The sequence below is a fragment of the Mastomys coucha genome, unplaced genomic scaffold (genome assembly GCF_008632895.1).
Source record: "Mastomys coucha isolate ucsf_1 unplaced genomic scaffold, UCSF_Mcou_1 pScaffold15, whole genome shotgun sequence".
NCBI classification, from domain to species: domain Eukaryota; kingdom Metazoa; phylum Chordata; class Mammalia; order Rodentia; family Muridae; genus Mastomys; species Mastomys coucha.
Window position 1 is genome coordinate 58,300,162 of NW_022196897.1, and position 12,355 is coordinate 58,312,516.

The 12,355-nt window shown below is 39.3% G+C and overlaps 1 protein-coding gene across 5 annotated transcripts in view; it reads left to right on the forward strand.

Annotated features, from left to right (window-relative positions):
* Positions 1-12,355, forward strand: part of Metap1d (methionyl aminopeptidase type 1D, mitochondrial) — a 72,686-nt gene that overhangs the window by 57,227 nt on the left and 3,104 nt on the right. For all 5 annotated transcript variants that reach the window (XM_031370597.1, XM_031370593.1, XM_031370595.1 and 2 more), the window contains 3 exons: positions 1,228-1,376; positions 1,938-1,980; positions 5,529-5,692. In XM_031370597.1, coding sequence (XP_031226457.1) covers positions 1,234-1,376; positions 1,938-1,980; positions 5,529-5,692 — 350 coding nt within the window. In that variant the 5' untranslated portion in view covers positions 1,228-1,233. The remainder of the gene's footprint in view (positions 1-1,227; positions 1,377-1,937; positions 1,981-5,528; positions 5,693-12,355) is intronic.

The window sequence follows — 12,355 nt, forward strand, 5'->3', positions numbered from 1 at the left end:
ATACATATATATGTGTGTGTGTGTGTGTCTTCTTTTAGAATAACCCAAAACATCCTGCCATCTACAGTTCATAAAGAAAATATAAAAGAGCCAGGTGGTAGTGGCACACCCCTTTAATCCCAGCACTTGGGAGGCAGAGGCAGGAGGATTTCTGAGTTCGAGGCCAGCCTGGTCTACAGAGTAAGTTCCAGGACAGCCAGGGTTACATGGAGAAACCCTGTCTTGAAAAAACAAACAAAAAAAGCCAAAAACCAACCAACCAAACAACCAAACAACAACAACAACAAAAGAAAATATAAATGTAGTTTCAGAGTGGGGACTCAGTGGTGAATTTGCTTACTATGTCGTCTGTGTAACCAACCTGTTTATAGCAACATAACCAAGTGTAAGGTGAATATAAAATAACACAGGAAATTACGGAGGAAGTCATTAGCAAGCACTTTAGTATAGAATTTTATTTGTAGTGTGGTTTTATGGAAATATTCTTCATGTGCTTATGAAACTCGGTTTCTGAACTTAGGGTATAGTTCAATAGCAGAACATTTGCCTAGCATAGGGGAGGCCCCAGGATCAATCTCCAACAATGCAAAGCAAAAACAAAACAAGACCCCTCGATCTCAGTTCTCTTTGTTGGAAAATAGTTGGGTCTTTTCTAATACAGGGAACATTGAAAAATATTTATCTAGACATGAAAGAAATCAAACTTACTGAAAATAAAACCTCTATGAAAGATGTCAGAGACTAAGTTTTTAAAATGATGGTCCATTACCTCTCTGCTGTTGCTGCAAAGCTCGCCCACGCAATGTTTCTGAGTAAAGCTTCCATTCTGGCTCCTCTAGGCCAGCATTCTGCTAGTACACCTTTTTGTATGCTCCTGTTAGCCAGAGCTCTGACCCTTGAGGAAGAGGAAGAAATTGATGAAAGATGGATTGTTGAAATCAGGCTAACAGGGACTCATCATTAACGAATGTATATAACACCACCATATACCCAAAGGATTAATAGGGCTCACCCTATTCCCTAATGGTATATAACACCATCCTATACCCAAATGAGCATCAAAAGAGCTTTGTTGAGGATGGCCGTGGGATCACGAGTAATTAGTGTTACCCTCTGACTTCACCATGGTTATACAATCTCACCTCAGCAGTGCAGATGTTGTGGACATAGTCAGTAGATAGAGGAAATGTCTTCAACTGTCGCTGCACACTTTATTTCCTGGTCCAGGTTGACATGACAACTGAAGAGATAGATGCACTTGTGCATCAGGAAATCATCAAGCATGACGCATATCCCTCACCTCTGGGCTATGGACGCTTTCCAAAATCTGTCTGCACCTCTGTAAACAACGTGCTCTGTCATGGCATTCCTGACAGGTATTCATTTTTCAATGATGTATTGTTCCTTTGGAAACTAAGATCCATAGCACGTACTGGAAAACACCGTGGTTCAGTTGAAACCTACCTGCACGCACACTTCTGAAACTGATCATGATGAAACACAAATTTTGAGGTATTTTACTTGTTCATGGCTATGCCGCCACCATTTGATGTTTCTTAAAGCATTGTGTGAGCCACAACGCTATTTGCACATTGCCTATTTATTTTACCTTGTTCAGTTTTCACCATATGGTAATGGAGGTAAATTTTTATTAACAACTATTGTTTTGGCTGTTTACAAACTTAAGGTAATTAGGAAGTATATCTTTTAAAGGAATCATCAAATCTTAAGGCGGCAATATTTGTCTCATTTATTTCTTATAAAATGTGGCATGGTTAATGTAAGACCAAGGTCAGATCCAGTTAGCCCATCCATCCCTGCCTTGCTGTGGATTATCCTTGTAGCTCATTGGCTTTGTAGTAGTGGTTCTTGGGCGTTTATTTTCACGGTTCTCTTTATTGAGATCTGTCTGTCACCGTTTTCTGTTTATGTTTCAGCCGACCTCTTCAGGATGGAGATATTATCAACATTGATGTCACGGTGAGTAAATCATATAAAAAAATCATCTTTGATCAACTTCGGAATTGCTAGTAGCAACAGGAAGGAGAGTGTCCTGAAAATGTGAGCTGCGCTCGCTTGCTCGGGGGAGTACTGTTTACTGCCAGCCCCGGACACAAGCAGCTGGTTTCCTTTTTGTCTTTAACTCTGTGTTTATTCCAAGGAAACCCAGGCCTGACTTGAATTTCGGGCTGGAATCAGATGCACTGAGATCAATGTTGGCCTAAGTGGAATGTCAGCCCAATCCTGCTATGTGTCACGGTTTTGAGAAGGTGTAATTGTTATTGATCCACTGTGTAGTTAATGCAGAGCACCCCAGCACTAGGCAGCTGCTGAAGCTAGATATGTATGAGATGAGCTAACACGGAGAAAGCCAGCATTTTTCCTTCACTCTGCCAAGATTGATCTTCCTCTTCCTGCTGATTTTGAGTGGGGCCTGTCATTATCTTACTCTGTCATTAGGGGCTACATTGGCCTGCGTGTCAGTCTATTTGGACAGCGCCTTTTTTTGCTAGCCGTGTTCCCTAGATTTATTAAAATCCCCGAAGGTAGCGTTGTGTTCCATCTCTGGTGTAGAGAGTCCTGAGCAAAAAAGCACACAAGCAGAATGGTTTTTCTTCTGTGTGAATTTAAGTTTTCCCCAGATGGTTGATGGTCTTTCTTTTTAAATAAAAACAAACCTAAGCAATGCAACTTAGGGACCGCAGATTTTACAAGCTGCAGGCGTTTTTTGTTTTGTTTTGTCTTGTTTTGTTTTTTTGTCTTTTTTGTTTTTTTTTCCTCCGAGCCTCTCACCATCCCCAGACTTGGACTGTCCATGCTCATGGGGTTTCAGATTGTCTGTAATGGGGCCTCTTGAACTGCCCAAAAGATAAATAAAATCTGTGCATCTATGATTAATCAGTAACTTTTAGATAACTAAAATGTGAATGTATGACCAGAACCCTGGGAGATGGACATCAGTTAAATTAAATACATTCTTTATTAGTGAGGAAATATTTTTAATAATAGTTATTTTATATCCAGACTGAATGTTGCATGGCAGTGGGAATACAGTAGAAACCGGCCTCCATAGATCCTGTCAGATTCCTAGTTGTTTAATTCAGACTTCTTTTTTTTTTCTTCCTATCAATCTGTGCCCAGGTATAGCCAAACAATCTTTACCCATATCACTTCCTGTATCATTATGTCTCAGAATGCTTGAGACATCCCGTTGGGGTCTTTCCAACTCAGAATTGTGTAGGAAGTGCTTTATGAAGTGCACCTGAAATAAAGTCTCTCTTGTGATACATTTTTATCTTGGAATGAACCTGACTTTAGGGATCACATTTATTACCTAACCTAATAGTCCACTAATAAAATATTGCTGCTCAAATGAAATGGGGAGTGTCCCATGCTGTTCCCAACAGGCCCAGGGAGAGTACATTATCCCTTTCTGGGTTTCCTGAAGGATTTTAATAGAGAATTTCATGTCTGAAGCTGAAATTATTCCAACAGTTCTTAAACTCACTTGAAATGCTTTCTAGTTTCTAGAAATGTAAAGGAGTCTAAAAGACATATTGGCCAGTATCAAAAAATTATATTTCTTACAAAAATATTTTATTAACTGAAGAAGTGTCTTTTTAGCTCCTGTACTTTTGTCTGGAAATACCCATTGCACTTAATAGTTCTTTAGTTTAATATGGACCCCAAGAAAATGGGTTGCTTCTTCTCTTGAAAGTTAATTTTTTTGTGATAATGTGGTAGTGATAGTAGTTGCTCAGTTAATACTTGTTAAATGAAGTATACGGATGGTTTGTGGGGACAAATTGTGGTTATAGATGATCTCCCCAGTATTTCAAACATGTCTTCTTCCTGCCAAACGCGTGCAAAGCCCTGGGCTCAATCCCCAGGAACACACAATCTCAGGGCCCTGGGCTCGATCCCCAGGAACACACCATCTCAGGGCTCTGTATATGTATTGGGTCCTTCAACTAGTTATCTTAAGAGCTATTGAAAAAGTAATATGAGCAGGGCTGATGAAATGGATCAGTGAGTAAAGATGCTTGCTGCCAAAATTGACAGCCTGAGTTCAATTCCTGGGACCACATGATGGAGGGGAGAATTGACTCCTGCAAGTTGTCTTCTGGCACACACACACACACACACACACACACACACACACACACACAAATTAGATAATATCTATATTTTTTTTAATTTTAAGGTAATATAAAACAGCAAGTTCAATTAATTTAAATAATACATTTTACTTAAAATCATGCAGTTACAAAATTTCTTGAATAACTACACTTATATTAACAAACTCATAATTATAAATTATTGTATAAGAAAAAAGCTTACATTTTTCTATAAGGGAATATAAGTGGGAATCAATTAGCAAGCATGACCATACTGTGGAGGGGGTTAAGAAGCCATCAGTCTATCAGATTGGTTGGGGTATACCTCTGCACTCTATGTGTGCCAGGAACCCAAACACGTTGTGTGTCTATGCCTCAGTTTCCTGGCTTAAAAACCAGAGATCTCTGTGAAGCCTTTTGGTGTTGTCTTCTTGCTGCCCAGGAGAGCAAGTGCTTCATTGCAATGACAGTGCATGGGTATGACATTAATTCAGAAAAAGCCTAAATACATAGATCTTCTCATAGTCTCTGTGTTCCACCTTAGGAAGCGGAGAACTGTGAAGGTAGTTAGATGGGATACATTTATGCAAAATAGTAAATGCCAGGCCATGTCCAAGGATCAAGTCAGCCAGTCTTCTGCCTCCTACATGTACTCTGGTGTTGCTAATTGTTCAGTTTTTACAATGAACCTGAGGTGGGTCAAGATCATATGGCGCTTCTGCGTCATCAAAGACTGAAAAAATTGTCTTTCTATGGTTTCACCCTTCAGCTTGCTTTGATATGTTCTAATTCTTTAAAAATCCACTCGGACTGTTCCTGGTTACCGTTGTGCTTTCTGGAACATTTGATTCGAATTCCACTCTTAGAATTTTTATAAGCTATTTCCTTACTGCATCGAGCCATTTCAATTCTTAGCGTGAAATGCTCCTGCTCACGTTCTAGTGCTGACGTGACGGTCTTATTCCTTCCTGCCATTGTGTATCACGTCTAAGTGTAGAGCTGATAAATAGTAGAGCATGCAAATCCTTATGACACTGAGGACATACTTTACTATGCTAAATACTTAATTTTCTAAACCTACTGTGGTAATTGTAGGTGAATGTATTTAGTAACTAATTTTTCCAAGCATGGTTTTTGCTTTCTCAGAAATAAGCTGAGGGATCAGAATGTTACAATAACATTGCTAATCTGAAAGCTGTGGAGGCTGAGCTGGTCATTTGTGTGGTTTTTAGATGTTGCAGAATCACATGGTTACAGCTTTTAAGTTTCAGAATGGTGGTTCTTAATTAATATGTGAACTAACCCTGAGAAGGTAACAAATTTACTGAATACATAAACAAACAGGATATAAACTATAGGAGCACAGAATTCCAGAAAAGGATGTACCTTAAAATGTGTGCCTGTGTTTAGGTCTATTACAATGGCTACCATGGAGACACCTCTGAAACCTTTCTGGTGGGCAATGTGGATGAAAGTGGTAAAAAGTTAGTGGAGGTTGCCAGGAGGTGTAGAGATGAAGCAATTGCAGCTTGCAGAGCTGGGGCCCCCTTCTCTGTAATTGGAAACACAATCAGGTAAGCCTTGCACTGACGAGAAAAGAGGGTTAGGGAATGGCGCAAAGGGTATTGGTGGCTTGGTGTAAAGCTGGTGACATGTTTATGATTCCCAGCCGTCATTCAGTCTGATATCAGCATGTGAACGGCCAGGCTGCAACATTGTTCTCTGGGTCGAAAAAAAAAAATGGCTTAAAAAAAAAAGTGAATTTTGACCAGGGTCATCTAGAAAACTTACTGGAGCAATGAGCAATATTTATATGGCTGCTTTTGTTCTAGCTTGACATGCTGGTCTGTGATGTTCTTTTATTCAAATGTGAGAGAAGGTACCTAAGAAGGGGCTGATGGTCCTAGCCCTTGGATAGTGAGAAAAGAGGAAAAAAAAAAAAACCCAAACCCATTCTATAAATTCCTGTGATGCAGAGATCAGAGGTGTGAGCTAAGATTAAAAAATAGCCCAAGAGGCTGCTCTGTGTCCCTTTTTTTCGGGGTCGTTTTTTTCTATAAAACATTGTTTACTTTCCCAGAGTTTTTCTGTGCTTGCTTTTAGAGTATGAGTGTATTTTCTGAATTCAGGACTTTTTTTGTAATCTGTTTCCCACTTTCAGATCTTTTTTTTTTTTTAACCCTAAATGTTTTGAAGTAGACATGCAGAATATGTGTTTTCATTTTAAAGTAACACATTTTGTTAAAAATGATCGGCCGGTCCCCTTTAAAGTGCTGTTCTCATTAATCTGAGCCGAGCCTTTGAATGCATCCCATGTGCCCAAAGGATGGGGAGCTCAGGCACCTTGACAAGACGCTGCCTTTTTCTCTGAGTATGCCTTCGAATACTTTAAGAAAAAAGGCAGTAAAATATCAGTTAAATGTATTTATGGCTTTAAAAATATTGTAACAGTGTCTGAATCAAACTTTAGTAAAATCTCTTTGCGTTATATCTGAGAGGCTTTTATTGAAGACTTTGAACAAAATTGTGTTTTTGACAGTTTTAAATTATAGGCTAACTAGCCTGGGAAAAAAGGATAGTGTCTCTCTGTTCTTTCATAGGAAATGTTGAATCAGACCCCTACTGGGAAAAGAAATTTAATGCATATCTCACTATCTTACTGTCCACGAATATAATAGAAATGAATTCAAAATGCAGTTTTATTTTTGCAAATGGGATGAGTCGATAGATGCACCTCATATTTTTGAACACCTAGGGTTCAACAAATTTACTGGTGGCGCTCTTGCATTTTAACAAAATTTATTCTTCAGTCGAAGGGGGCAGAGAACACTAGATTCTTATTCAGGCATTCTGTGGAGTTCTGCATTCATGGCTGTGTCTAAAGGGCATGTCAGCCTTTGATTCTCTCTGAGAGGTAATTATCCTTTTCCTGTCACGGAACAACAAATGATAGCTAACTACAGAGGCACATTTGCAGTAGTCACATTCATCAACTGCAGAAAAAAAAATTCAATTTAATTGTACAACACAGCTGCACATGGGCTTTCGAGCTTCTGTTGTTCTCCCTGCCTTGCTATTCCTCCCTCCAGATCTATTTTTTAAACTTTTTTTTTCTGGTTATTTTTTCCCCTTTTTTTGTCTCTTCTTCCATTTTTACTCTCTGTACTTTCTTGTTAAAGTAATTTTCCTTTGTGGCTCTCATTCTTTTTTCCCCATTGAAGGCTATGAATGTAGAAAATTATCACAATTACTCATATAATTGAGCCTCTTTGTAGCAAGTGCAACTCCAGTAGCCTTTCTCCATCATGAAAATGGTTTCATTATAGGGTTTTTCATATTCCCTGACACCATCTACACAGAGGAGCAAGCGTGCAGATGAGATGTACTGGGAACAGGCTAGAGCAGTAAGGTCACAGTAGGAATAATTAGCTCTGCTATGGAAAGAGCATCCAGGCCTTTTACTGCTACATAAATGTACTGTCCGTGGCTTTTAGCCACAAAAAAACTTACTAACAAATGGAGCTCCCGCCTACTACTTTGAAAAAAAGATTTGTATCAACACTACAATTTTCCATCATTAAGACTAATAACACAGAGCCTAGTATACATCAAGGGGAATAAAAAGAAAAATCTCACATTCAAGTGGTGGCTGGGCGCTGACCTTTGTTCCCCCTTTTTGTATACGACTTAACTCTTTACAAAAAAGAGCCACACGCCACACCAACATGCAGGTGAACTCCAGCTAGTCTTTGCAAAGCACAGCATTCAGTCGGAAAATCTGATAAATCTCCATGCAGGATAATGCATTTCATTACATATTCACTACATTAATTCCAGCTACATAAAAAAAAAAAAAAAAAAAAAAAAAAAAAAAAAAAAGCAACAGCGAAGAAGAGTGGAATTCAAAGTGACATTGGATTTTAGCTATCTGGACGCGAAGGTCAGTTTGGGCAGAGTATGAATTTGCATGAACAGGCTCCTTTGAAAACCAGATCAGCCCCAACAACTGTACCCAGAGAACTATGTGCAAAATAACAGACAATGAACTTTTTACTCTTACCCTAATGCATTTCATTATTTAGATAGTTTATGTCTGCCACTGGCGAGGAAGCTGGCCCCGATTCTGACAAATGTTTGTTCTGGTGAATGCACAGCAGTATTTCTGGACATCTATTGTTTCCTCTTTTCTTATACAGAAAAAAAAAAATTTTTTTAAGGAGTAAATAAACAAATGAGATTCACCTTTGAGCCAAAAAGTACTTGAAATCTTTACAGACCAAAGGTTTACAAACATCTTTCGACTGAGTCTCCTTTCTTTAAGATAGTTGCCGTCTTCCATAGCCTCCTTCTATTGATAGACTCAGAACACCCAAGCAACTTGCACGTCTTGAATGCTACCCCAAACCCTGAGGTTCCTAAAACTTGAAATCCTGCTCAGAAACCCAAAGGATAGAAGGATGTCTCTGAAGAAGTGTCAGTTAATGTGATTTCACGAAGACAGTTTAATCTGTGCCCTTTGGCTTCACAAGTGACTTCCAGTGGTCTCTAGGCCATGGTGCTATTACACCCGCTCTCTAACCATGTTTGCTCCACGTTAATCTCTGTATTATCCATATGTGTGAGAGGAACACAAACGTGCAGCCACATGCATCACTAATCTATGACAGTTCACTCCAAAATAATTTAAACTTATGCTTGGAGATGTCATGATGAAACTATCAATAAATGGGGTTTTTCAATGTTTAATTCATAAGTATATATTTTGATATTAATTTAGAACAATACAAAGATTTTTTTTAGAAAAATAATCTCTTTCTATTAGATTATGCACATTTAAACAATAAGTGGCTCAGGCAAAATAAGTCATTTTAATGTCATCTGTGATGGATTTTGCTTGACAGCTACTGTAAATTACAATTACACTGCGTCTCTCTGCACATGAAAGTAAGCATTGCAATAAATTATCTTTTATTTCAATCCATCATGTCTGCTTTTCAGAAACAGAGAACCTCAAATAAAAGTTCAGCACTATTGTAAGAAAAATATAGTAATTTGTGATCCAGCTTGAAACAAAAAAATAAAATGTCCCACTGTATTGGAAAACAGTTGTTGGCTTTCAAAAATATGACTAATTGTACTTAAACATTCCTGCCATTAGAGGGGATCCCTGGCTTTGTACTTCCTCTGTTTAGGGGCTACTGTTTGGACTGAAAACCTAAGAAGATTAAGGTAAAATTCCATAACTTATCAAATCAGCTGGCTTTTGGGACCCTTGTCTCTGAAGAGAAGAGGTCTTTTGGAGCGCAGTTCTCTGGGGACTCATCTGAAAGTGCTAATGAAATGCTCCATGTGCGTGCTTGTTTCTTTAAGAGTGTGTACTTAACATAGTACTCCCCTGCCCTCTTGGGGAATGCAGTTTTAGTCACACAAATTACTTGAAATGTGTTAAGAAGTTGTATTTATTTAGACAATACAGTTATTAAGACAATATTAAGAGGAGTCTTAACTGCTTCACAAAACAGAATTAAAGGGAAGAAAAGAAGTTACAAGAAGCTCCTTAAGGAAGTTTATCTTCCACCTGTAAATTGTAACTGAGCCATGGACAGTCGTGATACAATATAACTGAACCATAAGTTTGAAAGCTACCTTTACACAGCCCTCCCTCAGCACTTCCTCTGAAAGCCATCCAGTCGTGACTGTGCAGGTCTCATGACTGGACATTGCCCCGTCTTAAAGGATTCTAGCTAGAGAAAATTAGAACAGAAGAGCTAACGCCTGAAGAGTTATTTTCGTAGACTTTAACAAGAAAAAGGGTTTCATCTGTGAAATGTTCAGGGCAAGAAAAAAACCCTTGTGCTGAGAGACAGCAGTGGTTCTATGGTGCACTGGTGTTGTGGAGCAATTGTTCTCAGGGTCTGCCTGCCCCCCTGTTCCAGCTTCTCCCCCAACATTGAGTTAAAGAGGTAGGTGCACACCCCACCTTCCTATTGCCACGTCAAGGTGACCAGCACCTGCTTTCCCATTGAAGAAGTAGAATTTGACTTCCTTTCCAAAATCAGATTTAAGTTCCACAACCAGGAGAAGAGTCTGTGTTCAACGTATATTCCCAAGTAGTTGAAAGCGCGTGTTTTCAAACAGTGATTGAGAACATTAATGGGATTTTATCTCACTGAAGTGTGTGTTGACAACTACAAAAGGGAGACAACATGAACAGAAGTACATCCTTAGCTTCCGGGAAATGAACATGTTCAACCAGAGAACTGAGGGGACTATGTCCAGCTCCCCCACCCCGCCCTCCAGCTATGAAATCCTTCAGCATCTGCATGTGACACAGATTCTAGGATACTGTAGCCGGAGTTCCATCAGGATCCAGAGAGCAAATTGTGGCAGGAGAAGGCAGTCGAATATTTTTAGTTACTTAGTGGTTGTACAGCCTCTTTTATAAAGGAGGAAGAAGAGGTATGAAGCGGGGGTGGGGAGAACCCCCGAGGGGTTTTTAGAGTGGCTTTTCTTCTCATTGAAAATCAAAATGAAGATTACCATTGTCACACGTTTAAGGTGTACCCATGAAGACTTCCAATCAGTTGGATAGTTGATGGAAAAATAAATAAATAAATAAATAAATAAATAAAAAGACTAGTATTTTATTTTATTATATGTTTTAAGAAAATACTAGCTGGGTGCAATGGCGGATGCATTTAATCCCAGAGATCCCAGACAGATGGATCCTTGAGTTCGAGACCAGCCTAGTGTACAAATCGAGTTCCAAGATAGCCAGGGCTACACAGAGAACCCCCCCCCAAAAAAAACCCCAACAACAACAAATAAATAAATAAATAAACACTAGAACACTTTATATTGAAATGCTTTTCAAATTATTGAGGTTTGTTGGGACTGAGCTAACAACTCACAGGTGACAGGAGAACTCATTCTTATGTAGAAAAAACAAATCCTAATTCAGGCTGTCATGAGTTCTTTAATTATCTTTCTTCCTCTGTCTCCTCTCCATCCTCTGGTTTATATGTGGTGTGGAATAGGAGAGACACCGTGGGGAAGATGTTTTCCATAAACACCTTGTGGCCAAAGCCCGGGGTCTGCAAAGCAGCCTGGGCTCCAAGGCACGGCTCCAGAGAAGAAGGCTGCCTTCTCCTCTCCATGGCACTGGCCTAGCATGTCTGTTTCTGCCCTACTGGTTGCATCAAAGCTAAATTTCCATGCAATGCTGCCTCTCTGCTGGCTACAAGGGCATCCTAAGTGGAGAACAATCTGGGAGTGCTTTAAAATGTTCTTTTTTTTTTTTTTTTTTTTTTTTTTTTGGCTTTTTCGAGACAGGGTTTCTCCGTGTAGCCCTGGCTGTCCTGGAACTCACTCTGTAGACCAGGCTGGCCTCGAACTCAGAAATCCGCCTGCCTCTGCCTCCCAAGTGCTGGGATTAAAGGCGTGCGCCACCACCGCCCGGCCTTAAAATGTTCTTAAAAATTAACCTGGGCATGGTGGCACATGTGCTTGAGGTTGGTAAATTCAGGGGCAGCTGAAAAAAAAAAGTTTTCAAAAGTGTATGTAGATGTGATGGTTCATGAAGATGCTAGTCAAAAGGGTCTGTGTGAGTCTGTTAGAAATGAGTTTGAGAACTTAAACGTTTGAATCCTATAGGAATTACAGTCATGGTTCCATAAACACCTGCTCACTGCTGTGGTCAGGGCTACAGGCACCATGCCCTCTGCCTACTTGAAAATATAAATCGTTAGTGTTGTATGTCTTGTTATCGATCTGGCACTTCCAAAATAAGCATATTCACCTGATCTCAATAACAGCAAAGCTTCCCATCCTTGCAGGTAAAGATTTCAGGGTTGGATTTAATGTGCTAGGTTACATTTGTAAGGGATATATAGAACCCAAAATGTCTGCATTTATTACTAGGTCCAGTATTAATGTATTTAAATATCATTGTGATACAAATATTTGCTAGTAAACTTTGCTCATGATAGGTATCTTAAGTGGAACCCTAAAATAATCACCAATTTTGAAAAAAAAAGGGGGGAAGCAGATAATCTTTGTGTCTGTTTAGAAAACATTTAACACTTTAGTTAGATGAGAATTTAGGAAATCATAAAAGTACAAAGTAATACTTGGAGATTATAATTTTCTCTGCCTAATGCCTGAATTAGTAGTAACTGCACAGTGCCTTACCCACCAAGCCATCCACACCAGCAAGTCTGAGGGGCTCTGTTACAGAT